Genomic DNA, 27,420 nt, shown 5'->3' with positions numbered 1-27,420 from the left:
CAGGTCATACCACCAAAGAAAAAAGTGCTCGTCTCAAAGCTTAAGGTTACTAAAATACCGGAACATTTGTCCAGTCTCAGGGGTGAAGAAGCACTGTCTGTCACCACCAGTAGAGTCAAAATAGAAAAGCATGAATGATTGCTGTTAGGAATTTCTTGTGGTGTCCTTAAGTGCCCCCTCATCATATTGCAGTTGTATGGCATAGCAGTGGCTATATCCAGGAAATAGTGAGTCATGCACTTTACTCCTAATGAGCCCGTGACCTTTCCTCTGGTTTTGGCTTCACCACAATGTGTCCCTTGTTTGCCCCTCAGGTGTTCAACCTCAATGCCCCAGTCCCACCAGCTAATGAGACCGAGGCCTTGAGCCAGGCCAGCCAGTACCAGAACAGCTACAACCAGGCCTTCAGCGGCCCGGCTCAGCACCCGGTGGAACAGACAGAGATGCAGTCAGAACAGCTGCAGTCTGGTGGGCAGAATCGCTTTTTGTTTTTGTTTGTTTGTTTATTTACTGGATTAGTTGCAACAGGCTTGTCAGACTGATTTGATTAATACATAAATGTTTTGAATTTGAATGCCGTTTGACTTGGTTTGTTGGGGGTCCAATGCTGTGTTCTTTAAGTAGTTGGTGCCTTCCATTCCCAAGACCAGTCAGGAGGCCATCAGCAGCCTTCGCAGCAGGGCCCCGGCTTCAGCAGGCAGACTCAGTCCTTCTACAACAGCCGAGGTATGTCCCGCGGTGGCCCCCGCAACGCCAGGGGCATGATCAACGGCTACAGAGGCTCGTCAAACGGATTCAGAGGTTAGTTCATAACCTGCGGCAACGGGTCAGTCTATTAAACTCATATCAGACATGAAACACAACACAACACTGCAGACTTCAGATGAGGAGTTGGTGCAAGACTGATTCAAATGTTGCACAGTATTAAGCAGCATAGTTATAATTACTTCTAGCAGTGAAATTGTGTTTTAATTTGTATTTTTGTTTGGTAAAATACTTGCATTTGATTACAGTCCTTGAATAATGCTTCAATTTTCAAATTAATTTGCTGTTTAATCTTATCACCATGTAAATCAAAACCTTTGGAAAGAAATGAACCAAACATAGGACGGCACGGTGGTGCAGTGGGCAGCTCTGTGGCCTCACAGCTAGAAGGTTCCAGGTTCGAGTCCCGGCTCCAGCACAGGATCTTTCTGTGTGGAGTCTCCATGTTCTCCCTGTTCCTGTGTGGGTTCTCTCTGGTACTCCAGCTTCCTCCCACAGTCCAAAGACATCAAGAGGGGACGAGGCTGATTGATACTCTAAATTGACTGTAGGTGTGACTGTGAGTGTGAATGGTTGTTTGTCTCTATGCGTTGGCCCTGTGATGGACTGGTGAACCGTTCAGGGTGAACCCCGCCTCTCGCCCAAAGGCTGCTGGGATAGGCTCCAACCCCCCCGTAACCCTTAACAGGATAAGTGGTAGAAAATGGATGGATGGATTAACTAACATTACTGAAACACAGTTACTATAAACAGCTAGTGAAATGAAAATATACATTAAATGTGTGTATTATGGAATTCTGTAAGCTGTTTTTGGCGACTGCATGTGTATCTTCAGGTTGTGTTTTCTCAGATTTGTTTTATGTTGATGCAGTGGCAGCATTTTAAGTTTAAACTTCCCCGTTTCCAGGTGGCTACGACGGTTATCGTCCTCCTTTTGCCAACACTCCAAACTCTGGTTATGGGCAAACTCAGTTCAACACACCCCGGGATTATTCAAATGGGAATTATCAGAGGGTATGAAATACTTCTCTGTTTTTTGTTGTTGTTGTCTTTTTGCTCATGTGATCTTTGCTGCCTGTTTGAAAAATTTCTAAAATGTGTTTTTTACCAATTGCTCAAGGATGGTTACCAACAGAACTACAAGCGTGGGGCTGGCCAGGGACCCAGAGGAGTGTCGAGAGGCAGCACTCAGGCAATGCGATCCTGAAAGGCCTTTCATAATGACTGTGACTGATTAACTTGCACCACACTGAAAATTCAAAATACAAGAATGCATTTGCCCCAGCTCACTCATGTTCTCTTCGGTTTGTTCTTCATCAGTGGTATTTTTCCTGTCTCTTCAGTCAAATAATGCCTGCTTTGATATTGGAAATATCAAATCATTTAAGTCTGAACACAAGCAACGCTGTAAATCCAACCATCGATTTACAGAAGCCTTGTGTTATCAATATTCCTGGAAACTTGAAAGATTTCATAAGTTATTTTTTGTATTAAAAATGCACCTGCCACTGCTGGTCCAATCCTTGGGATTTGATCCCCTTTCTCAGTTCTTTTGTCATTTTGGTTCAAAAAGAAACTGCGTTTTTATGTTGAACAAGCTCCAGTTCCTTGTTTGTAAATTGATGTTGCTTCAAGAGTTTCAATAAAGTTGTGTTGCATACCCATGCTTCAGCCTGGACTTATTACTGTAGTGTTCATTATTGTTGGTCAACAGGAACACTTAAATGTCAGAACAACGTTTAGAGGATGAGGGAATCTGTCAGAGCCCACAGTTGCCAACAGCTAGGACACTTGTGAGTGGCAGAGCAGTTGTTTGTCTGAATCCATGCCTGTCAGTTGAGAATGCCAAATCTGACATCTATGGGGTTTTCAATGAAGATTTATACATAAATTACATGGAAGAAAGTGGGTCACTTCACGTGCCTTCAATAAATCTGACACGTCAAACTAAATATTTTACTGTCCTCGCTGTCTTAATAAAGAAGTCATTGTCTGCAGTACCAGGTTTTCTTTGAGGGACTTTCAGTTGCAGCTCTGCACTGCCACCCCGCGGTGTATTAGAGTAACGCCACACATGAAATGTCGTTGACACGCTTTCGATAAATACTACGGCATTAAGAAGTGTTCAAGACTTTGAAAAGGTAACCTTTAGATTTAGATTTGTTGTTTCGTGAGAACACAAACTTGTTGATAGTTAAAGCACGACGGGATTTTACGCCATTGTTCCTATTTAAAGAAGCAAGGCTGCAGCTTTCACTTTCAGTACCTCTTCATCTTGTACTTTTTCAGCTAATTAGTATATACAATATAAAGAAACTTAATATTTATAATAGCACTTAAGCACGCTTTTAATTACCTATACAAAACCTAAAGGCTAAAAGTTTGACGTAAGTAAAAGTACACAACTTCTGCCTCAGAAGAAGCTGAAGCTTGTATCACTCTTGACGAGAGAGAATAGTGAAGCCATGTTGTATAAACGATCGAGCGATAATCTACTAGAGTGTAGAAAAGCGTCCATGCGGTGATTTAGGAGGTTTCATGTGGGTGAAGAGTAACTCGCGTCGTCGCGCGATTATGACGTCACTCATGGGTCCTCCATGAAGTGTGTCTCCCTCCATGTGAGTACCTCAACAGCATGATGGCTAGCATGTAAATTCAGCCTCTCGACTTCTTGGATTTTCGTAACGATTGGAAAGCTAGACAGTTGGTGGAGAAAACAAGGTAACCGGGGCGGATTCCATTTAAATGTTCTCATTTTAGTAACTCACGTTGGAAACGGGTTTCATTTGTTTTTCACTGTTATACGCTCTTGTTTTGGAGAGCTATGCAAGATTTATCAGCGGCAGGACGTGAGCAGCAGTCATAGATGGGCTCAGTCCTCAAAGTTGATATTTTAACAATGCTTCTAGAAACCTTTTGCGGTTGCTAAGGCAGCGTATCTCCTTCGTGTAGCTTCGCCCCATTTCTCTGCAATATCTGTTGGGACTACAAATATCCTCAGGGTGAGGAACACCCAGACACCCCCCCTATAATGAACACCTCTTCATTTTCATGGTTTCAGCATCATTGTGTTGATATTCTGCAGCAGATGGATTATCTTGTTAAAGAGGAAATGCTCTCCAACAGTGATATTAAGTTTATCATCAGCATGTTGAAGCTGTAACTTATTCATAATTGCTTGGTTGACTGGTTTAACTGTGTCAGTTCTCTGATTCACTCACAGGAAGGCGATGGCAACAGTACGCAAGAAGGTCGACAACCGTATTCGGGTTCAGATAGAGAATGGAGTTGCTCTGCAGCACCGCACCATGTTTGTGGTGGTGGGAGATCGTGGAAGAGACCAGGTGAGCTTTCCTCAGCCTGTTGCTGCGTCTGCTACTGTAGTATTTAAAACTTTGAACACTGAAGCAAACCACGTAAATCTGTTTGTGATGCAGGTTGTGATTCTGCATCACATGCTGTCCAAAGCTACCGTCAAAGCGCGACCTTCGGTTCTCTGGTGCTACAAAAAAGATCTTGGATTTAGCAGGTGAGTGTTAACTTTCTCATTTGTCATTTCTTGTACCAAAAAGAGGGGGCAGGATTTGATTTGTCAAACGTGTCTGTAATAGTAATCGCAAGAAGCGGATGAGGCAGTTGCAGAAGAAGATCAAAACTGGCACGTTGAACCTGAATCAGGACGACCCGTTTGAACTGTTTATCGCTGCGACTAACATCCGCTACTGTTACTACAATGAGACACACAAGATCCTGGGAAACACCTTCGGGATGTGCGTCTTACAGGTGAGGTCGACGTGTGGTTAAACAAAAACGAAACAAATATCAACGTTGAAATTTTAAAACTGAGATGATGGATCTCTTTTTTTTTTTAATACTTAAAAAACACATCTCTTGTTTTGTGTTTCACACAGGATTTTGAAGCTGTCACTCCTAACCTCTTAGCAAGAACAGTTGAGACTGTAGAGGGAGGAGGTATCGTGGTCATTCTGCTGCGGACGATGAACTCTCTGAAGCAGCTGTACACAATGACCATGGTAAGTCTCGACCCTGCTCCTCCTCTTCCTCCTCCTCCTCCTCCCCCTCCTCCCCTCACCACTATCTCTGTTTGCTTGTCTGGTGATGATATAACTTCTCCTGCAGGACGTACACGCTCGATACAGAACCGAGGCGCATCAGGATGTTGTTGGAAGGTTCAACGAGAGGTAAAAGCTGCTCAGGTTTTTGATAGGGTTCTCGGAAGTAGTTGACTATATTGCAACAGTATTCAATTAGCATCTTCTCTTCTTAGGTTCATTCTCTCTCTTGCATCCTGTAAAAATTGTGTAGTCATTGATGACCAACTCAACATCCTGCCCATCTCCAGTCACATGGCCAGCATCAAGCCTGTTCCTCCAAAGACTCAGGTTTTATTAATAGACTGTTCTCTCTTTACAATCGATATATTTTAGCTGTATTTCGCTATCTAATGCTAATGAATTCCTGCTGATTTCCTGTCATCCACCTCAGGAGGATGGCTTGTCGCCGCGGGAACAGGAGCTGAAGGATCTGAAGGAGTCTCTTCAGGACACTCAACCTGTGGGTGTGTTGGTGGATGGCTGCAGGACCATGGACCAGGTAAACACTTTTGAGATCAAGTCCACCCTCTGAAGAACACACCAGTAAAAAAAATAAATAAATAAAAATTGAACACCTTTGTGATGCTTATTTTGTCCTTCAGGCCAAGGCAGTGCTGAAGTTTATCGAAGCCATCTCTGAAAAGACCCTGAGGAGCACCGTAGCGTTGACAGCTGCTCGTGGTCGAGGCAAATCTGCAGCGCTGGGTCTGGCTGTAGCTGGAGCTGTGGCTTTTGGGTATAAATAAATCTATAGTGTCTCACAACCACACATTTGTTTGAAAGAATGTTACCTGCTGCAGTTGCCAGTGATTTGCTAATTTAAGTTTTTGTTCTCCTTTTTGATTTTTAACAACAGCTACTCTAATATTTTTGTGACGTCTCCGAGCCCCGACAACCTCCACACCATGTTTGAGTTCATCTTTAAAGGCTTCGATGCTCTGCAGTATCAGGTAGGCTGCCTGAGTCTCGTCTCTGTGTCAGCTGTGTTCGTACTGAGGATATGATGTCACCTCTTGTCTTGGTCTTCATCTCCAGGAGCATCTGGACTATGAAATCATCCAGTCATTGAATCCAGAGTTCAACAAAGCAGTGGTGCGGGTGAACATCTTCAAAGAGCATCGCCAGACGATTCAGGTGAACAAGACTTGAACATTGGTTATTCATTTCCTGCTCCGCATAACAAAACCTGACACGTCTTACATTCCTGGTCCTGCGACCAACAGTACATCCACCCAGGTGATGCAGTGAGGCTGGGCCAGGCTGAGCTCCTGGTCATTGACGAGGCCGCAGCCATCCCGCTGCCTCTGGTTAAGAACCTGCTGGGGCCTTATCTGGTCTTCATGGCGTCCACCATTAACGGGTCAGTGAGAGAGCTGAATTATTTAGAAGATGAAATACCATGTAAGGGTCAGTATCCACCAAAGGGTTTTTTTCCCAGATGGAAATGCCAGGGACTCTCTTGGCAGCATTTGGTTGCTGTGTTGCGTAATGTCCACGGGGAATAAATGTCATCAGAAGCGGCTTCCTCTCGTCTTTGCTCTGAGTGATTCAAGACTGAACCGTAGAGGGTGAGAAGACGGACCCGCCAGTTTGAGAGGGTAGATGAGACTTTGCAGTCAAGGAAATGAATTATCACATTGAGTCATGTGATTGGAGAGCTCCTCCTCCTTTGTTTGTGTTCAGCTTTGTGCTATTTGTCCTGCCCCCCCCCCCCCCCCCCCTCAATTGCAACTGGACAGCTGGTTTGAAAATAACAGTGACGAGCGCTGCGTTTAATTGCCCAGTTGCCCAAATTGAAAACCATTTATAAAACACGCCGCCTGCAGGAAAAACCCTTTGGTGTTACTGTTAATGCTGTGATATCAGAGAGGATTTTTATTAGTGAGAAATAATTCAGCAATAAAGGATAAAATATCCTGTGAACAAAGGCGGTGACTTGCATTATTTGTTTTCTGTGCAGGTATGAAGGCACCGGACGTTCACTCTCCCTGAAACTGATTCAGCAGTTGAGACAGCAGAGTGCAGACAGCCAGCAGAGCATGTCAGCAGAGAACAGGAGCACCAACACAGCTAGGCTAGCAGCAGGTGTGTGTGTGTGTGTGTGTGTGTGTGTGTGTGCGCGCATGTGTGTGTGTGCATGTGTTGCCAGTGCAGCTATAGCATCTGACTGATGATGTAATGCTCTCCATCACAGCTCGCTCCCTCCATGAGGTTTCCCTTCACGAGTCCATCCGCTACGCTCCAGGAGACGCCGTGGAGAAGTGGCTGAATGAGTTGCTCTGTCTGGACTGTCTGAACATCCCCAGGCTCATCACTGGCTGCCCCCTCCCACAATCATGTGACCTGTATCCTTAATTGTGTCCTTATGTCAGGGTACGCTACAAAAAAAAAAATCTCTATCCACCTCTCAAAATCCTCCATCCAACATGCTGTGTTGGTCTTGACTGAACGGTCTAGATATTATGTGAACAGAGACACGCTGTTTTGTTACCACAAAGCATCTGAAGCTTTCCTGCAGAGGCTGATGGCCCTTTATGTGGCATCACACTACAAGGTGAGATATCAACACACACTCCTCCAGTCTTCATCTGTGTACATCTGCTGACTCAGTATTTTCCTCTACTCCCAGAATTCCCCCAACGACCTTCAGATGCTGTCCGATGCTCCGGCCCATCACCTCTTCTGTCTTCTTCCACCTGTTCCTCCAACACAGAACTCACTGCCCGAAGTCCTCGCAGTGGTGCAGGTGTGTAGCGTCGCGTTAGATCAGGCAGGTTCCAGACCAGCCCATTTCAGCTAGAGACCCAGTTATCTCCTTCTGCATCTGCACTACTCGCTCCTCCCCATGTTGTCTTGCTTTGTCTGCCTCCACGCCACCTCCTCCTTTACGTGATCTGACAGAATCATTGTCGCTTCCCTTGTCATTGCTGACAGCCTTGTTCTTAGGACTCGCATTTCTATATTTATGTTTTTGACAAATTTATGTTTATGTTCATGTTTTTGACCAGTTTTTCTGCAACTGTGATTTTTTTTTTTCCTTATCTTTTTCAGGTGTGTCTAGAGGGGGAAATATCCCGACAATCCATACTTAACAGTCTGTCCAGAGGGAAGAAAGCCTCGGGAGACTTGATTCCCTGGACTGTATCAGAACAGGTACACACTGGTCCCAGCGCTTCATCGTTAGAACCTCATCACAGCAGATGTAACACAGAGTGTTCATGGATCCTCCTATCTTCTCGCTGCAGTTCCAAGACCCAGAGTTTGGCAGCCTCTCAGGAGGCCGAGTTGTGCGAATAGCTGTAAATCCAGATTATCAAGGGGTAAGGCGTTTCTCCAGTGTTTGTCTGGTTTATTGTAGCCCTGGATACATGTGATGGTGTTTCCGTCTGTGTAACAGATGGGCTACGGCTCCCGAGCGCTCCAGCTGCTTCAGATGTACTACGAGGGCAAATTCCCCACCATGGATGAGGACACACACCCCAACCACAAAGAAATCACCTCCGTCAGCAGTGAGGTATAAAACAGCGCGTGAATTCAGCTTCATCGCAGAAATGTAACCAGAACAAAAATACAATTTTGAGGTGAGGCAGTTAAAACCCATCTATGACAGAAGCTGTGTTGTTGTTGATATCCAGGCTGTCAGTCTCCTGGAGGAGGTGGTGACTCCTCGTAAAGAGCTGCCCCCTCTGCTGCTGAAGCTGAGTGAGAGAAGAGCAGAACGACTGGACTATCTGGGAGTTTCCTACGGTCTCACTGCGCAGCTGCTCAAGTGAGTGCTGGCTAATACAGAGAAAAACATTGTGGGTTAGTTCCGGGGTTTTTGGTTGTTGTTGTTGGGTTTTTTTTTTCTGATTTTGAAATATGAACTCTTTTTTTGTATTCATACAGGTTCTGGAAGAAAGCGGGTTATACTCCAGTCTACTTGCGACAGACCCCTGTGAGTATTTTATTTAAAAAACACCTTTTTCATGGATAAATAGCCATATTTTCACATTTTGTAATGCTCTTTGTGGTTGTGGCTGTAGAATGACTTGACGGGAGAGCACTCGTGTGTGATGGTGAAAGAGCTGGTCCCAGACGAGGGGCAGAGTCAGTGGCTGGCCGCCTTCTGGAAAGGTAAACATTCGCAAACTCATGAACTCTATTTTGTTTTGTTGTTGTTTTTTTAAATCTCTTCTTTAAGAGGAACATCGTCTCATTAACTGTTTGTGTTTCAGATTTCCGCAGACGCTTCCTGTCTCTGCTCTCCTACCAGTTCAGCAGCTTCCATCCCAGCCTTGCGCTCAGCATCCTGCAGAATAAGACGACCAAAGAGGAGACGAGCAGTAAGTTTCCCTCCTCCATTATCGGTGTCCTGCAAGACCCAAACTCACTTCTCTTTGCTCCACACAGCCCTCAGCAGCTCAGAGCTGGCAGCCCATTTCACCCCGTACGACCTCAAACGTCTGGAACTGTACTCGAGGAGCATGGTGGACTACCACCTGATCATGGACCTGATCCCAAATGTAGCACGCATGTTTTTCCTCAAGCTACTCGGTGACGTCTCCCTCTCAGCCGCGCAGCGTGTACGTTTCCTCTTTGTGTTGTGGATGTTTTCTCATAATTGTGGTAAAAGTTTCACTCAGAAATATGGATCTCAATCTTCTGCAGGCGTTGCTGTTGGGAATAGGTTTGCAGCACAAGTCAGTGGAGCAGCTAGAAAAAGAAATCAGCCTCCCGAGCTCGCAGCTCATGGGCCTCTTCAACCGTCTCATTCGGAAGTTTGTGCAAGTGAGTCAACACTAGTCCAAGTCACAGTGTGATTAAAAACACAGAAGTAAAACCAGTGATGCAGCTTATTTGTTGGGTTTAATGTTGCAGGTGTTTACCAGCATCCAAGAAAAAGCTATTGAAGCTGAGATGGTGACAACTAAAGACGTCACCATGGAGCCTACTGTTCGAAGCCTTAATGACGATCTGGTATGATTTCTACGTTTGCTCATGGGAAGCCAGTTAGTCTGATTGCTTGTTATGCAGCCACCTTTTTTAATAAGTGAGGTGGGTTTATGGTAGCCCCTTCTCCAAATTCTATTATAGGTGTATTAGCTACCGTTTGATTCTGATATTTCTGGAGACTTTAGTGCCTTTTTGGGACTGAATTCTGACATGATTTGTTTAGGCGAATTTTTTTCTTGAGTGATCCACAGAAATAATCATCAAAAGACTGTAAGGTGTCATGTATTTGAAAGAGGATATGACTTCCCTTGTTTTGTCAGAATGAAGCAGCTAAAGAGTTTGAGGAGAAACACAAACAGGATGTAGAGAAAGTGAAGGAAATGGACCTCGAAGAGTAAGTAGAGATTTGCTTGTGAGTTGTTTTTGTTTCTAGAAATTTCCAGGACGTGTTAATGTAACTCTGTTGTAACGGCTCCCTCTACAGGTACAGGATTCGTGGAGATGATGAGGAATGGGACCAAGTGTTAAAGAAAGCTGGGAACACGGCTGTTGTCAGCATTAAAAGGTGACATCATGTTTCTTTCAGGAAATGGATAAACTTCAATCATTGGAGACACATTTGTAATTATGTTTTGGTCCAAACAGTGACAAGAAGAGGAAACTTGATGGAGGAAACACTGTGTCAAGCAATGGGGGTCCACAGCATGGGAAACTAAAAAAGACGGAAAAGCAACACGGCAAATTCAAGAAGAACAAGGACAAACAGGGCAAATTTGGAAAGAAGGCGTAACAGCAAACTGTGCTGCACTGGCAGGACTGTGTGGGTACAATGCAGCTTTGTCTGAAATCAGAGGGAAATGGACTGAAGTGCGCTCCAAAGACTTGATAGATACTAATTTTTCTTTGGTTGAATAACACACACATACACAACAGGTCTCATTTAACCAAATTAACATCAAACATTTTTTTTTTCCAGTAAAGTTTTAATATTCTAAGTTAATGTCATGATGTATACAAAGACTTGTAAACAGTTAATAGAAAGTTGTTTTCCATGTAACCTGAGGTAAAGGTTGGCTTTATTTGAAGACCTGAGGCTGTAAATCTGTCCACTTCTGTCTGAGCTGCTGTTTCGTGGTCTCCGGTGCAAAGATGCAGTCGATGGCCTGCTGAGAGAGCATCCACACGGCTTCACGACTGAGGCCGAACGTCGAAGCTGCCAGCTGATATTCCTGAGACAAGTCTGTGCAGAAGACTCCCTTATCGTCCGTCTGCAGAGGATTAAAAACAAACAAACAAACAAAGCAAACCATCAGAATTTAGAGAGGATGATGAGAACAAAATGTGTCTGGAGCACCGTGACAGAACTTCTAAGAACAGAGAGTTCCCCTACCCTGTTTGCTCACCCTGTTTCTCATGAAATTCATTAAAGCTTTTAAAAAAAATAATTTTTATGTCATATCAGGTGCACATTCTTAGGAGTATATTGAGCAGATGCATTTTCAGATTTGTTTCATTGTCTATAAAAATGTTACACCAACCAAAACAATGAACAAAATAAAGTCTTTCTTTTTGGTATCAGGTTGGTAAAGCAATGTAATTTCTTAAAATTGCTCTGGACAAATATGAATTTTAAAGAGAGACATAGAGATAACATGATTGGAACTTACACAGATCACACTTGGATGTCCCAACTGGTACCAGTATTTAAAATGATGTTGGGAGTAAAACGGGACGGTCTGTCCTTTGACATTAGATGTCAAACAAAGCTCTAGAAAAGAGATGAAATCAGGAGGATCAGGAAATCAAACGCCAACATACTCAAACTTGAAGGGTAATTAAAGAAGGCAGATTAAGAAAATCCCGGAGATATCGCACTAAAGTTCCACAGTTCTAGAACTGAAAACTTTAACCACAGGTTCATGATTTCCACCAGGCTTGGTTTACCAGCCATAACCATCCCATCTCAGTCTTACCCAGTGGGATGTTGCTCTTCACCACTTTGTCAACAAGGCTCTGAGATCCGCCCACTTCAGGATGCAAGAAGGTGCCATGACCGATTCTGTCGGGGGGAAGATTCAACAGCAAATCTGACTCCTCCAGCTGTGATGGCACCTGCAAGAGTTCATGTAGTAAAGATCTGTGCATGCTCAGGTCATTGCAACGAATCAGGACGATGCATAAATATTCTTGTCTTACTTCTGAGAGGTGCAGAGACAACTTCAATCCACAGTTCTTTGCCCTCTGTAAGGCAGGAAGCAGGTCTTTGCCATGACCCACCTTCAAATGAAAGCTACAAGTTACAATGTGACATCATGTGATGATAACTGTTGTTTGCTCCTATCCACCTCCACCTACTTTGCTTACTAACCATTGGATCTCCACTCAGGTCAAGGCCAACCACCAAACCATCCGAGGACAGCATGAACTCTTCAGCCAACTTCACTGTCTCCATGGCGACTTCAGCCCCATTACGGCGGTCAATTGCCACCAGAAACCTTCAGGACAAATGGTCAGATCGGGATCGTAATGTTGTTAAAGTTTAAAAAAAAAAAAACGATGGTGGTTTATCAATTGTGATCCTACCTGACATCAATGTCCACTCCCTCTTTTCTACACTGCTGGATGGATTTGAGGACAGTATCCACATATCCCTTTTTTGTCAACCCTAGAAAAAGATAACACACTTGTTGAAACAATCTTGATGTTAAATCCTGGCAGGAAATATTAAAATTGCTCACCTGTACTCTTCTCCTCTCTTGGTGTACTTCTAAGTTCTAAATATTTGACACCATCAGCAGCAAATTCCCTGATAACATCTGTGGCCACCTGGAATGAAAGAAAAAGAGGATCTGTTGTTGACATCATTGACCAAAAATAGCATTCCATGTGTTTTGGGCAGACTGAGAGCCGTCCTCACCAGTAGGAGATCCTCCTCCGTGTCCACTAGTTTATGAATGACCTTAAAGACTTGAAAACACCTGAACGCACCATGATAAGTCAGCGGTGAGGCGTTGACAAAAACATACATCATCATCATTATCTCATTTGATTTAAGCTGAACATAAAAAAAACGATATACTTAACATTTACTGGTTTGCTTCAACATTAAGGAAGTATTTAATTTGATGAATTGTCCAGATAATCATCCAAAAGTGTCAAACAGCCTCAAAAGCTAAACAGCTTAATTGTATTAAGAGGGAGAGTCATACGCACTCGTCCAGGGTCCGACGCTGGCCTTTACCGATCGCCGTCATGCTGTGTTCAATGTTAAGATGCGGTTTTCGTTTGATGAGCTTCTCGATGGTTTGAAAGCTCACCGAGCCGTTGAGATGAGCGTGAAGCTCCTGGTGAAAGTCAAAACGCTGACGTTAGCATTTAGCTATTATAATGTTTAAAAAAAAAAAACTTAAAATGGCACTAATAAACTTAAAATGTTCACTTCAATGAAACAAAATTGTTCACTTACCACTTTGGGCAGCTGCCGATAAAAGAGATCAGCTTCCTTCTCCATCACAACAAAAAAACAAAGCCTGAGCGAGTTTACGAGCCCTGAGTTCTTATCTGTATCAGATAAGCTGTTTTCAGTCTCTGTTATCTTGTGACACAAACATGTGCGACAAAGATATGAGTCCCCTTAGGTGAAGGACAAAGGTTCCTCTTTTTGAACGTCGCATCGCACTGCTGACGGGAAAGTAGTTCATATGTTTTTACTTTGACCATAGGTTGGTATTTGATATTTCTATCAACAGATAGAAACTTATTTTATTCTACAAAATTGCTATAGAATATCTCCTTTTTCCACTCTGTCTATCCAGGGACTGTAATTATTTATTGAGCATTTGATTGCAGACCACAGATGTGTAAACAGGAGCATAAATATAAGTACTCACCTGCAGATCCTGTCCTTTATTAAAAAAAAAATTAATACCACAGTATAATTTTCAAAGAAAGGCCTGAATACTGACTAATTTTGACTAAAGGAAATAGCACTCATTATGCTGGCTATGGTCCAGTTTAGAATGTTTTATTACGCAAGAAAATGATTATTACTGAGATATTGAATTATAGGCAACATTTAAATGTTTTCCTACTAATTCTACTGGTTATTTGGAATAGCAAAAATTGAGAGAAAAATATTGTAGTAGCATTGTAGCAGAAAGTATTAAAAGTAGACCTTTAAAAAAAGTAGAAAAAGAAGTACAAACACCTCAAAATTATCAGTCTACCAGTGATTGAATGAACTTAGTCAAACCATTTTATATTAAGTGGCATTATTATATACAGCTGCTGTTGACAACCTTCAAAAATATGCAGCTTTTTAAAAAAAAATCATGTTTGAAAAATTAATTTTTACAATGAAATATACTTTATTGTTGAAATTGGCAAAAATTCCTTTTCACATTAACATACAAATTAATTGTTTGATTAAATCCAATAATCCCCCAATAAAATATTTTTGACTGTTACATTAAAATCCTGTACATGGGGAAGATTTCAACACAACTGTGCAGAATGTTGTTCTATCAGTAGTAAAGCTGATGTTCCTCTAAACCTTTATGACAATGTTTGACTTTCAGTGGGATTCAAAAGTTACCTGTATAGAATTATGTAATAATGCCTCAATAAAGCTGCAAAATTAGTTATTTTAACTTCGTCCGTTTTGTCAACATTCCAAAAATCCCCCAAAAATGTGTACCTGGATTTATAAAAAATAAAAATATAAAATAAAATAATACAGCTGGTAATGATGTAAATCGTATTCATCCTTTGGAAGCATCTTTCCTTTTTACATGAACATGTCAATTTATTCAAACAATGTAACTGTTCATAAAATGTAATGATGTCATCAGTTATTAACAAACAAGACACTAAAAAACTAAGGAAAGACTTGTCGGTAGAATGGTTCATCATTGAGATCAGGAAGACGTGTTGAAGACAAGGCACTTGTGTGATCGAGAGTCACCGACGTCTGACACTTTAACACATATTTGAAGAGACATAATTTACAGTGAATGGGAAAAGAGTTTTTGTGGGTTCCTTTTCTTGTTCCAAATAAGCAGAATGTTGAAGGAGGACACTGTTTGTGTCTTTCTTTCAAGTCTCAGGGTTTTTTCATCCCTTGGTTGATATGTTGTAGCCACTCCCTCAACATTTGAAAGCTCGGTCGAGCAGCAGGATCCAGGTTCCAGCACTGTTTCATGATGTTATACACCACCTCCGGACAGCCGTCTGGACAGTCCATTTTATATCCCTTCTCCACTCGAGGCACCACATCTTTTAACGGCTATAGAATGGAAAAAATACAGTTCATGATTATGTTCTGTATTCTTTCACTACATGAGAAACTTTTGATTAACTAGTGTGACTATCCTGCTGAAGCTCTCTCTATTTTCAGTTACATTCATGACTTAGAGAATATTTATCTGGTGGCTCCCTCCTTGTACATTGAAATCTCTTGGGAAAAAACTACAGTAGCAGTCTTGACTGTAATGCACTGCTTTTATTTTAAATCTTCTTGATTTCTCATTTATTTTCAACCTATACAACGCAGAATTCTACCTTCTGCAGTAATCTGCTGGCAAATAAATTGGTAATTAAAAAGTAATTAAACAATTAAATACTTTTTAATTACTTTTTAATTGGTAATTAAAAAGTAATGGTCTTAATTGCCATATTTTTATCATTTATATTCTGTTGTTTCCACGATGATACTTACAATTCTCGGGTAAGGCACTCGGCCAAAAGAGTAAATCTCCCACAGCAAAATACCGTAGCTCCAAACGTCTGATTTGGTGGAAAATTTCTATTAATTTGGAGAAAAACAAGTGTCAACTTTTTTTCAAACTTTGGTGGGCAAAGAATACTAAACACACACACGCGCGCACACACACACACGCGCGCACACACACACACTCCTAACCAACCGTGTACCTTTTCCCTGAGGGCCTCTGGTGATGTCCACTTCACAGGCAGCTTGGCGGTATCCTGAGTGGAGGAAGCTTCCTTGGTCAGACCGAAGTCACTGACTTTAGCGATGTTGTCCTCTGATACGAGGACGTTGCGGGCTGCTAAGTCTCGGTGGACAAAGTTATTCGCCTCTAAGTACGCCATGGCTTCACAGACGTCTCTGTAGTGGTAGAGGAAAGATTAAACACTCATCTAATCATGACCTCAGGTGTCAAAATGTTCTAATTTCTCTAAAATGACCACAAGCATACGCACAGTGCAAAATTAAGAAGAGCGTCACCACCCAGTACGGTCCGTCCTCTAGATCGTAGGTAGTCAACCAAACACCCCTGAAGAAACAAACAAGGATGTAACATGAGCATATTAGCGGGCGCTGACAAATGAGCAGTCAGTCAGCCACCTGCCTTCGCCATGTACTCCGTAACTATGAAGAGACTCCCGTTCTCCTCCACTATCACCCCCAGCAGCTGCACCAGGTTGTCATGCCGTAGTTGCCTGTAGCAGGAGGGGAGCATACAGACATGACGCTGGCTTCATAACTCTTTCTGTAAAATGTTCTGATTTCATTTTCCTTACGTCATGACAGAAGCCTCAGCGAGGAAGGCCTGCGCGGTCGCATCATGTTTAATGCACTTCACAGCTACTTTAGTGCCCCTGTAGTCTCCTACCATGACATCTGGAAGAATCACAGAGAAAAGGCACTGTTAATGAACCATCAACAACCTCACACTTGACTGCTGACAATCGACACAAATGTAGAATGAAATATACACTAAACCCCCGCAGAGGCGGCTGTTAATTAATACTCAATATTACTAAAGCAAGAGTTACTTAAATTCAGCTGAATTAATGTGCACCATAGCTATTTGCACTTCAATTACCTATGCATCCATAAACACATGCACATGTTGATTTTGTTTGATGAACACCTTTTGCATTTTAGACATTGTGTTGCTTCCCATTTAAATTTGAATTGAAAGTCATTCATGACTATCCTGGAATATTAGTAATTGTTGTAGTTCTAATATTGTTGTAATATGTTCTTGTATGAACCTGCTAGTTAGAGGCAGGTGATGTGAAATTTAAACTGAAACACAATATTTTGAGGTATTTTTTGTGGGATCGATCCAAACGGTGATGGGGAAGTAGTACCGTGAACTCTGATGACCACAAGTCACGTTGTGCAAACACGAATGCGGATCCTGACCACTAACAAACTCTGTATAGTTAAAAGCTAACGACAAGTATTGATTTCAAATTTCTCGTGAAAATGAAAACAGTCATACGTGCAAAACACAAAATCCCCTCTCAAATAGAAATGGTTTGTGCCTTCTTTTGATCTGTTAAAATGAAAATAAGAGGGGGATGATTTGTAACAATATATCAGCCCTTCTGCCAGTCTAAGGTGCCCCAGGTGGACAGCTTATATTTCCTCAAGGTGTCCTGCTTAACTGCGATAACCTCTTTCTTCCCACTGCAACAAGTAGGGGGCAGCAGATTATCAGAAATTTGGGTTGTCCGCTCATACTGCAATAAAGAAGGAAATTCTAAACTTAAGCCTCTATTATGCTTTTGGCTGGTTTTTCTTTCCTCTTGTGTCTTTCACGGCCTACAGGTACATGAAAACATCTGCAAAGTTACAGCCAAAGAAAAGTTGTTTTCTGCAACACAAAACACTGCTCCTGGATGGCCTGGTTTGTTATCTAGACTTTACACTCTGTGACTTATCAAAACCACAATGTGAAGACCACACCCCTTTCCAGCTTGCTCATTATCTGTTGTTGTTGTAAAAAGATATGTTGCATATATGCGCACTTAATCTTCTGCTATGATCTGATGTCATAATCGAGTGCACTAACTTCCGTGTTTTAAGTGACCGAAATGTTACCATGATAACTGGACATTTGTGTGTGCATTACAAGGTGGTACTAGCTGATCCCAAAATATAACATGTAAGACCTTAAACTTCTTGTGGAATTTAGGTGGCAATAATACCTTTTCATGATAAATATTTCATATCCGTCAACATGTGAGCTATGTAACATTCTTTTTTATCTTGTAACCTGAAGCCACTTGCCTCCAAACTCTCCTTTTCCAATGACCTGCTGTAGTTTGAGGTCCTTTCTGCTCATCGACCAGCCACCTGTTAGCCAGTTAGAAAAGAAACAATATGTATATACAGTAGGAAGATACAAACCATACTTCTTTTTTTTGGTATTAATAATGATCAAACTGAGCCGCACCCTTGGAAAACTCATCTTGAGCAGCAACAGTCCCCTCCTCCAGCTTTGGCTTGATGAGACTGGTGCACAGACCATCTGCATCTTTGGTGTAGTGCTTAGTAAAAACAAAGACAAGCACACAGTTATTAGGAGACAGTATTTAAAAGAGGGATGTAAGTCAAGACAGTTGAGAACCAGATCTTTGAAATGACTAACAGGAGCTGCCTGTTCAAATGAGCAAGAACAGGACATTGTGATAAGTCAGTCTTGATTGATACAGTACGCTGCAAAAATAAGACTTTCATTCAGGAAAGTGAGTCATTTAGAGAGTAAAAGTCCGCTGTCCTTCTGACATACAAACTGCATACAGTTCACTCTTCCTCTTTGGCACTTCCTGTTCATTACTTGTTCCAGGAACTGTGGGCTCTGAGGTAGCACATAGATACAGCATGTATAAAGTAGACAAAAGCTTGATTTAACACCCAGTAAAAGCGCGTACTAACAATACCAACGCTAAATTACGTCTTACCTCAACCAACTGCATTAGGTTGTCAAAGAACCCCTCCTCGTCGATGGTGAGCTTGCCATTGTGGTAGATGATGTGGTAGTGCTCCACCTTGCCGTCGCAGCTCACACACAGTGTGTAGTCACCGGGGAAGTTGGTGCTTTCTCGCACCAAAAAAAGGCCTGTCTCCGGGGGATTAAGTAACCGCTCTGCCTGATCCCGAGTTATCTTCCCGTGAAACCATCTGGGAGGGAAAAAAATAACAGTGACACTTCACCTGAAAGACTCGACACAAAATGTTCTCTATCGCCAAAAATAATCCTCGTCAAACTTTCTCACAAATACAAAAATCGGATAATTATAATATCAGTTGAGCTCTAAAAGATTCTATAAACAGAGTTAACCATTATTTGTTCTATTTTATTATTTCTATTCCTATTCTAAAGTAGTCTGATGTTATCTGTCTGCAAAAAGAAGGAAGCATTAGGTCTTTCTTCCCCTATTGGATGTCAACCATCACCACACCAGCTGTTATAGGATTGAAGTCCACATTCACAGAATGATCAAAAGCTTTTGTAGAGGTTTATCAAGTTGTTTGTTTTTTTTTACAAAGATCTTCCTCTGTTCGCTTCGGAAATGATGAAAATAACTGATCAGGTTTACTACAGAGAGCGATAAAGAGTACATTTACTGTCATCTGGCAAAGTGACAGTTACATTAAAAGGTCACCCAGAAAAGCAGAGACAAAGACTTTTCTTTACAGGAACAGAAGCAGCTTCAAAACAAGTTGTAGGAGGAGGATTGTTGAACGAGGGTTGTTTTTGGTTCTGTTTGACTGGTGTTACAGAGGATGTAATAAAATATGAGGCCACCTCAACTCTGACGCCGTCAAAAACGTGAGTTTTAATTGACTTATCTGCTCTTTTAAACAGCATTTTTCAGAGTTGCTGTAAAGAAGTTTACTTAGCGGCACAAGTCTGTGTAAAACATGAAATATTAGTAAAATAAAGACATTGTCTGAAAATGAACATATATACTAATTGAGGGTTTAGGGCCAGTGCTTCTCATATCAATCTGCCCAGATTAAGCAGCATAAACCAGGCGATATAATTATTCACGTATTTTTTATTAAAATAAATGAATCTAAAACAGGAGAAGCAAATTTAATCAACAATGATTCATGTAAATGGGATGGAAATAAAACATCAGATCAGCTATTTTAAGTATAACCCAGAACACATAAACAGCAACTTTAAATTCACCACAGGTATGAATGTGAGTGTGAATGGTTGTTTGTCTCTATGTGTTGGCCTTGCAATGGACTGGTGACCTGTCCAGGGTGAACCCCGCCTCTCGCCCATAGCCGCTGGGATAGGCTCCAGCCCCCCCCCCCCCCCCCCCGACCCTTAACAGGAATAAGCGGAAGACAATGGATGGATGGCTGGACATAAACAGCACAAAACCTCCAATTAGAGATAAATTAACACCTCTCTCAATTTCATCCAATATAAACCAAAGACTATAGTCTTTTTTTGAGTTTGGTTGCAGGGCTGCTGTATAAAATGGCAACAATTTCTTTCTAACAGATCTTTCTAGTAAAGCAACTTCTGAATGGCGTCCAAGGGAAGTGCCCTGGTCCAAGAGGGTCTGGGGTGCCTGAGATTGTCAGGGAGGTTTTGATGCCACATATCACAAAGGCCCGCCCCCGAAAAACAACTGGCACTGTGCTAGATAAAGGGGCAGGACATGCAGCCGTAGTGACATCACCACATTAAGATTGGACGGCTTGAACGGTGACATCACACAAACCGTCACCCCACCCCCTAAAACAACGGCACTAGTACCATTTTGCTAGTACTAGTAATTTCGCGAGTGCATCTTCCTGCCTCTGTTCGATTCATTATTTACAAAGGTGTGCATTGATAAATTAATTTAAGACAATATTTCAATAACGTAGGGGTCAAGAGTTCTTCTGTCCACACAAGCATGAACCGGCGATGTTGTTTTAAGTTTCTTCAGATACTAAAGAAACAAGAAACTCTGCTGAGCCGGAAACAGACACGAGTGCACTGCAATTACAACAACGCCCGACCCAACTGTGGTCTCCATTCACATAACTACAGCATCACTACCACAGGAAATAGGACAGAGCAACCACATGGCCGTAGGAAGAGGGCAAAGTCGACTTATTTTAGCCGTCGCTGCAGACACCACAGGAGGTTGAGACTTATGAGAAAAAGACACGGCAGATACAAAACATAACCGATTCTTGTTAAGTCTGAAATGAAAAGATGACATTCAGCCTTAGTCGTGTCAAAAGTAAAGCAAAAGGAAGACCAAAATAATCTGTGTACTCACGGCATCAGACTGAGTTTGCCTCCAGATTTCACTCCTTCCCTTTTCTGTACATAGTTGGCAGGAATTGTTCCTTCAAGACCTGCAGCGTTTTTAGCTTTGTACCAATTTGGATCCTGAAAAATTTAAATGCTGGAATTAGTAACTCAACCATGAAATCTTTGTGCTTTCATGAAATACATATTGCATGAGAAAAAAAAAACTAACAAATACAGTAACACACCTTTGTAACCACAATGATAGTCAACACATCTCCTTTTTTGAAGGGCAGGTCCTGCTCTGATGTGCCTTTGAAGTTGTACCTGGCCACACACTCAGTGCCTTGCGGCCATGGAGTCTATGGAAAATCATGCAAATCAGTAATTAGACAAAAAGACATTTTTAACAAAAGAAACCAGCCGTATCTCGTACCGTGTTTTGCGTCTGATTGTTTGTTCTGTTATGGGGCTATTTTTACCTCTGTCATGGTGAGACGATTGGATCCACTCACAGGCGACACTTTCTAGCTGCTAACATTAGAGCTGGTGAGGACTCATACCTGTTGAAGAAGCAGAATTTATTCAGCAGAACATTCACCCCATCAGAGGGATTCACAAATTCTCAGGAATCAAGGAAACAAGTTGTTATCAGGAGAGTAGCATTAGATCAGATAGAGTTATTAAAAATAACTCGCTGATACAGAAAGCAGAACTAAGAACACTTCTTTTTTATGCCATGTTCACAACTGTCACGGAATGTTTCCATGATGCAGGATAAACAGCAGCCTTCACGTGACCAATAACACACATTTAAATAGGATATTTTTGAATTCTATTCTAGGTGACTAATCAGAAGCTAAAGACTCAATCATCTGAAGTGCTTTCATTTTATACGGAAACCAATGCAAACCAACCAATTTGACCAAAAATGGACACAATCCAGCTGAGCCTCAATGACTGGACTTCAACACTGGAATGCAAACTTGCGGTGAGATCTGACCCGGCCCGAGGGACTCAGCCAGCTGAGCATTTCTTTACATCTGTAAAGCAGCCACTGAGGCCTGAGTCACCCAACGAATAGCTTCCATCACACACACACACAAAACTTTAGAGCAGTTGTTGATACACACACAGACACAACATGTTAGAGCAGAGGTGTCATGTCGTGAAATGATGAAACTGAACGTGCCCTCTTCCTGTATGAGTTCCCACGGCAACACAGAGGACTCAGAGGTCAGAAATGGGGGAAAATCCTGCTTATGATACTTCGCCCACTTTACATGAGGTCACATCCTCTGACACGTTCATTCCCACTTCCTGTATGAGAGCCCAGATTTAGAATGCTCCCAACATTTGGCTTGGGTGATTAGAATCTTGAGAGATGCCGCAGAAACACACTGACATCAATCTCCAAACACCTTTTTAAGTCAAGTTCTTTTCCTGTGCAGACGGAGTTCTATGTCTGGCATACAACCTCCTCAAAGCCATCAAGAGACTGACGAATCTCACGTGTACAAGAGGGCTGTCGTCACTCGATGTGGCGGATATCATCCTCCAGGAAGCTGCAGCTGTATTGCCATGCATATCATCCAAGCCAGACTACACAGTTGGTCCCCAAGTGCTGCAATCAGCCGCTCAAACGTAGAGGACAAATATGACTGTTTCTATTTACAATGATAACTAAGGCTGCTACTTCTTCTAAAGAATGCTTCCATTTTTATGATAGAACGTTACTGGCACTGATTTTGAGTGCTTATATCCATAACTTGGAGGCTATTGAACAAAAAGCTGAATTTTAGCTGTAAATAAAAAAGCTATGAGTTTAACCCAGGTATATTTATATAAAATATAGTCTGCACTAATGTGAAATACAAAGAGGTGTGTCCTGTATTTTCTATTTCATACTGAAATGGCATCCCTAGGAACTTGAAAACTATTGAAAATCTCTCAACTTGAAGACATCTACAAACTGAGTATAAATCTTTGCTTCACTTAGAGGTTACAGGAGGTAAGTCTATTGTAACAAACATCCTTTCCTCCTCTAGCCCCACCTAGTGGACACAGGAAGTGATATTTCCAGCACAGTGAACCCATCACGATGCCCCTTGAAGCAAAATCTAATTATCTTCAGGTTTCCAATCCCTCTGGCTCTTAGGAACAGCCATACACACTGATGTGTGTGTGTGTGAGGGCCTGCTCGTCGCTTCAAGTCCAAATCAAAGAGTCAGGGACCGAATGTTCGCCTTGGCAGTGGCATGCCTTCTTGGAGTGCTCTCTACTTTAAAGATGCGCTTGACTGATAGCATTTCTTTTATTAATGTCTTCAAATTCACAGATTTTGTAATAAAATTAATTCTGGTAGCAACAACAATTTTGTGGTAAAAATCTGATCTTGCGACAGGAAGCCCAAAGTCAGATGTGTCATAGTGTGTTGATGTGTTCAGGCAAAGTCCTGGGTGAAGTACGGAGTGATCTCAGCAAGTGTGGAATGGATGAACAAGGCCAAGGCTGACACACAACAGCCTTTTTTAATTTGCCACTTTTTGGAGAGTAAATGCATCCCAGCAACAGGCCACCAGCAGCTGATCGAATAGGACAGTCTGTCATGGTGTCACACTGCCATTTCCAGAGAGCTCGACATGGAACCGCAGCCTGCTGCTTTCATAAAACAGACAAGGCTGTCATTGTGAGTCGTTGGAGTTTCAAGTGGGCCCCGGGCTTCTGCTGACCCCTGTCTCATTGATAGTCCGTCATCATCAATCCGTCTCGCGAGCAGCTTGACAGTTTGTAACACTTCAATTCTTCAGGTCTGACTCATTCGCACATTTCCTTCTGCATTTAAATGCACCATAAAAAAAACTATGCAACCTGCAAAAATACACAACATGACTAGTATCTATTCTGCTTTAAATAGGAACAAAAAAGCTTGATATGAACCCCAAATATGACATGACATAATGTGATAAGAAGCAGTGAGCCAGTGTTACTTAGTAGGTCCAACTGAGAAATGTTGTATGCTAAAGGCGATATGTGACCTGTGCTACTGAAAGCAACAGGAAGACAGCAACCTCAGTGACAGACAGAAGTTTAAGAGTCAGGAAAGAGCGTTATAGTCCAGTGTTACAAGTAACAAATAAACAGAGGTATGATAATGCTCTGATTGAACTACCATTTCTGTATACGTGTGCGCACGGGACATCTGCTATCCTAAAGATACTGAACTGGCTGATCAACATTTGGCTCGTCTCATGCAAGTCAGTAGTCGTCTAAACTTCACATATTAGTGAGAGCTTGACGGCACAAAGCAAGACAGGACAGGAATGTAGAAGCAGCGTCTTTGGTCTTGCTTAAATCCACCACTCCCTCGTCTCGTCTACCAGCAGACAGGCTAAGAAGAGAAAGTGCCGATGATGTCAGGTGTTGCAAAAAAAAAAAAAAAGTGTTACAAAGCAGTGAAGCAAGAACACCTGGAGGTGCTGTGGACAGGTGTCACCACACCATCACGCACTAGTCAGATGATACTAATCTTTCAAGCAATCACCTCGAACTTAAAACCAAGTTCATTTTTTTTCTTTTATCCTAATACCATTTCTGCAATCCGAACAAGTGAAATGTTTTTGTGCTTGAACCTGATAACCTGCTGCAATGTGTTGTATCAGAGGGTCGGAGCCAGCATGTAACAGTATGGGTTGAAGGACTTGTTGGTTTGACGGCTCATCATTTGTAGTCTTGGACAGGTCCATAGACTTGGAGACACGCCGCTACTGATCCTAAATATCTTTTACCCAGTATTGGATTCATAACATCTATAAAGAATGTCACACTGTCTCATCAAAGCTACCCTCCTGTGGGTGCTTCAGGGGGCCGGGGTAGTCTGCCCCTCATCCTGCTCCTCAGCCACTTTGATGCTGAATCCACACGATCATCACTATTACAGCAGCACTTAATCTGAGACAAGAGGAGGGGGAAGGAAAGAATGCCCATATATAGACAGAGCAGGTGCATAAACGGACACAGTTGAGTGATGTCAAATGTACAAGAAGACAAAGACTCCATGCCGATTACTCAGCTGAAAACCTGCAGGTGCTTTGGGAAACCTCAGAAGAGGAAATCACAGTTGCCTCGGGGACAGCAGCTGGACTCAAGAAACAACCCGGTAGAATCTACGAGAGGAAGTGCGAGTACAGTGGTAGAACCTGCAGTACAAGACATCATTGTATCATTTTGTTGACTGAGTGCTGCCTGTAAAACAAACTGCGGGTGAATGCACCTAAAATAGCAACCTGTTAATCTTAAATAAACCATTAGATTAAGACTCTAAAATAGTTACAGAGTAACAGGAAGACTAAAAATAAAAAAACAAAACAATGAGTCTGTGAGGGAAATCCCCTTTAATTTAACATGCAAACTTTAAGGGTCCACTTTAGTTTAATGACATAATAAAAGGTCTTCACAATTGTGCAATATAAGGTAGTTCAATTAAATATTTCAAATATCCTATGCAAAGCTACCATGCATGAGCAGTGGACACACACTTCCTTGCACACCATGCAGTGCAGCTCTGCTCCAATGATACAGCCGTGCATGACACAGTAGCAGCTAGCAGTTATACTTTGCTGTGGTTTAAAGAGCTCCTTCGATCTTCACCTCCATCTGCTAAATCTATCTGTAATTTAGTCAGACTCTAAATGAGGATTTCTCAAAGTAAAAAAAAAAAAACTCTATAGCTGCACCAGCACCAGCACCAGCACCAGCACCAGCACCGGCAGTCTTTTTTCAAAAACTTTTAGTCCCAGCTGGAGGGTCATCACCCCAAACACAGAGCCAAGACTTCCTCCGTTCCCCCAATTCATAACTACTGCTTTCATCCAATGTTTGTATTCTGCGCGACACTCTTTTTTGGTTCATCTCTTGCTCTTTCAAATTTTCCATTCGTTACTTATTTTACTTGAATCATCGCCTGGTCTCTCAGGCCTGGACACTGCTCTGATTTACTGGTACTTTCCAAAGCACGACCCCTCGAGTCTCAGCTTTCCTATAAATTTAATACATAATTATATCGATTTTCTTGTTTTTGCTTTTAGTTTATGTCTTTCAGTGACTTATCATTTTTAGCTCCACCAAAGGGATGATGTTTTCGATGACGTTTGTCTTTCTGTTTTTAAGCAGAATTATGAGGCTGCGTTTCACTAAATATGGTTGGAGGGGTCTTGGATGGCCCAAGAAAGAATACACTTGAATTTGGGCCAGCTGGTCATCGCATCACCTGTTGGGGACAGAAAATGTTCCTTCCACCGAGATGTACTCCTCCTAGTGGGTCGATCCACTTTGTTAAAAAATGTTACCGTGGTGAGGTGGCCAATTTTGATATTTTGCCATAGAAGAGGAGACTGAAGTAACTGGACTCCGGTTGAAACCAAGTTACAATACATAGTAAATTACATTGGCTGGTCTTCAAGTGACGAACAGCAACATGATGAGCAGGAAGTGTCTGTTCTCAGATGCATCGTAGCAGACACGGGAAGGTATACTTGCTCCATAGTGTACACATTAGCCCGCTCCTTCTTGTACAATGAATATTACTTGGTTGTTTTTTACCACCAGAAGTAAGAGGAAGTGGCAGAAGTAGGAAAGATGTTAACGCACGGCCCAACCAAGCCTGTTTAACTCTTGGACTGCAGCCACTGTATCTTATTTTACGATGCAGCCGAACTCATGTGGCCCTTCACTGATGCAGCCTCCGAACTTTACGCAGGTCTGCACAGCGAAGCTGAAAGGCCTAAAACCCAAGTTACAGTTTCAACGTAGCCTATTGAGAATGTTTGGCACATTTAAAAAAATAAATCAACTTCTTACCTGCTTGCAGGCGATAACAGGTGATGTACTGGCCGACGTCCGTGTTCGTGCGAGCGACAGCACATAAACTCCCATTCATGAAATAAATACGTGTCTGACAGGACGCAGAAAGTCCGGATGAGGAGGAAGTGAACGCTGTCTCAGGTGACCCCCCCCCCCTTCCTCAACGCTTCAGCAGTCCACAAGTGTCTTCTGAAAACCCCCAGAGACTAAAGTTGATACGGTTCCTGTATACATCACTTCATTTGAATATACAAATAAAGTTTTTGTTTAAAAAAATAGTGTCCTCGCAGTGTCAATGGTCCTTTTTTGAGTAAAATGGCACAAATGAAAAAGTAAAAACCTAAAACTGCAGCGATCGTTTATAGGCGACCAGTTTGGAGAGGCAGATACTTTCTTCTCCCTGTCAGAAACATTCAAGTTTTTGCCCCACCTTGATTTAGCAGTGCACATGCGCGGTAATGACACACTTTTTCTTTTTTTCTTCTTTTTTTGAGCAACAAATATAAATATGTAGCAAGACAGGGAGTACAAATACAGAATAAAGCTACACACAAGATGAAATTATGATGCTGAGAAAGGAATAAATACATATATACGTAAGTTTATATATTCATGACGTATGTTTTTCTATAAGTTTGTATGACCAAAACAAATTTGTTGCAGTCATTGATTATTCTACCGGAAACCTGGACCGAGTTACAGCCGTATTGTACTATTTT

General features: G+C 42.1%; 4 protein-coding genes across 7 annotated transcripts in view; 2 read left to right on the top strand and 2 right to left on the bottom strand.

Annotated features, from left to right (window-relative positions):
* The window catches only part of caprin1b (cell cycle associated protein 1b), a 13,578-nt gene extending 11,153 nt beyond the window's left edge, over positions 1–2,425 (top strand). The window contains exons 15-18 of one of the 2 annotated variants that reach the window (XM_086209292.1): positions 315–468; positions 625–801; positions 1,673–1,779; positions 1,886–2,425. In XM_086209292.1, coding sequence (XP_086065418.1) covers positions 315–468; positions 625–801; positions 1,673–1,779; positions 1,886–1,972 — 525 coding nt within the window. In that variant the 3' untranslated portion in view covers positions 1,973–2,425. Of the gene's footprint in view, positions 1–314; positions 469–621; positions 802–1,672; positions 1,780–1,885 lie in introns of both variants that reach the window. The other variant, XM_086209291.1, reaches the window with a different exon arrangement.
* Positions 2,426–2,885: 460 nt separating this feature from the next.
* Positions 2,886–11,104, top strand: nat10 (N-acetyltransferase 10). 3 transcript variants are annotated; one of them, XM_086209288.1, is made up of 29 exons: positions 2,886–2,906; positions 3,989–4,109; positions 4,203–4,294; positions 4,377–4,548; positions 4,677–4,799; positions 4,906–4,967; positions 5,054–5,168; positions 5,272–5,379; positions 5,483–5,616; positions 5,737–5,830; positions 5,916–6,014; positions 6,104–6,240; positions 6,841–6,965; positions 7,075–7,225; positions 7,338–7,434; positions 7,510–7,626; positions 7,932–8,033; positions 8,126–8,200; positions 8,278–8,394; positions 8,516–8,649; positions 8,769–8,817; positions 8,906–8,996; positions 9,098–9,205; positions 9,273–9,445; positions 9,531–9,650; positions 9,741–9,839; positions 10,136–10,209; positions 10,300–10,380; positions 10,461–11,104. In XM_086209288.1, exons 2-29 carry the CDS (start codon positions 3,996–3,998, stop codon positions 10,603–10,605), a joined length of 3,108 nt encoding a protein of 1,035 aa, XP_086065414.1. In that variant the 5' UTR covers positions 2,886–2,906; positions 3,989–3,995; the 3' UTR covers positions 10,606–11,104. The 3 variants fall into 3 exon arrangements, with proteins under 3 accessions (XP_086065414.1, XP_086065412.1, XP_086065413.1); XM_086209286.1 differs by lacking the exon at positions 2,886–2,906 and adding an exon at positions 3,331–3,383; XM_086209287.1 differs by lacking the exon at positions 2,886–2,906 and adding an exon at positions 3,349–3,486.
* On the bottom strand, positions 10,397–13,435 carry mapda (N6-Methyl-AMP deaminase). The gene is made up of 10 exons (XM_086209290.1): positions 13,282–13,435; positions 13,029–13,159; positions 12,733–12,793; positions 12,554–12,641; positions 12,399–12,480; positions 12,184–12,310; positions 12,012–12,092; positions 11,789–11,927; positions 11,483–11,583; positions 10,397–11,083 (listed from the first exon to the last, which is right to left on the bottom strand). Exons 1-10 carry the CDS (start codon positions 13,324–13,326, stop codon positions 10,892–10,894), a joined length of 1,047 nt encoding a protein of 348 aa, XP_086065416.1. The 5' UTR covers positions 13,327–13,435; the 3' UTR covers positions 10,397–10,891.
* Positions 13,436–14,054: 619 nt separating this feature from the next.
* Positions 14,055–27,102, bottom strand: LOC147259078 (tyrosine-protein kinase CSK-like). The gene is made up of 13 exons (XM_086209289.1): positions 26,699–27,102; positions 21,322–21,402; positions 21,088–21,201; positions 20,868–20,980; positions 18,534–18,753; positions 18,026–18,119; positions 17,860–17,925; positions 16,359–16,458; positions 16,187–16,277; positions 16,038–16,111; positions 15,747–15,942; positions 15,532–15,618; positions 14,055–15,099 (listed from the first exon to the last, which is right to left on the bottom strand). The coding sequence occupies exons 2-13, from the start codon at positions 21,328–21,330 to the stop codon at positions 14,917–14,919; spliced, it is 1,347 nt and encodes a 448-aa protein (XP_086065415.1). The 5' UTR covers positions 21,331–21,402; positions 26,699–27,102; the 3' UTR covers positions 14,055–14,916.
* Between the last annotated feature and the right edge of the window lie 318 nt (positions 27,103–27,420).

Source organism: Aulostomus chinensis, chromosome 7 (genome assembly GCF_037954235.1).
Source record: "Aulostomus chinensis isolate RoL2024-O1b breed Wild chromosome 7, RoL_Achi_v1.0, whole genome shotgun sequence".
Lineage (NCBI taxonomy): Eukaryota > Metazoa > Chordata > Actinopteri > Syngnathiformes > Aulostomidae > Aulostomus > Aulostomus chinensis.
The sequence above is the reverse complement of the archived record's forward strand: the minus strand, read 5'-3'. Positions and strand labels throughout refer to the sequence as shown.

Excerpts from the sequence above, each read along its gene's own strand:
- nat10 (XM_086209286.1), top strand. Across the intron at positions 5,380-5,482 it reads GCTGCAGGACCATGGACCAG|GCCAAGGCAGTGCTGAAGTT; the intron begins GTAAACACTTTT and ends TTTGTCCTTCAG. Across the intron at positions 7,627-7,931 it reads AAGTCCTCGCAGTGGTGCAG|GTGTGTCTAGAGGGGGAAAT; the intron begins GTGTGTAGCGTC and ends TATCTTTTTCAG.
- mapda (XM_086209290.1), bottom strand. The coding sequence starts at position 13,326 with ATGGAGAAGGAAGCTGATCTCTTTTATCGGCAGCTGCCCAAAGTG. Across the intron at positions 13,160-13,281 it reads ATCGGCAGCTGCCCAAAGTG|GAGCTTCACGCTCATCTCAA; the intron begins GTAAGTGAACAA and ends GACTTTCACCAG. Across the intron at positions 12,794-13,028 it reads CAGCGTCGGACCCTGGACGA|GTGTTTTCAAGTCTTTAAGG; the intron begins GTGCGTATGACT and ends TGGTGCGTTCAG.
- LOC147259078 (XM_086209289.1), bottom strand. Across the intron at positions 16,459-17,859 it reads TGGAAAAGGAGAGTTTGGAG|ATGTCATGGTAGGAGACTAC; the intron begins GCAAGTGGCTTC and ends TGATTCTTCCAG. Across the intron at positions 15,619-15,746 it reads CAGAGGCCCTCAGGGAAAAG|AAATTTTCCACCAAATCAGA; the intron begins GTACACGGTTGG and ends CCAAATTAATAG.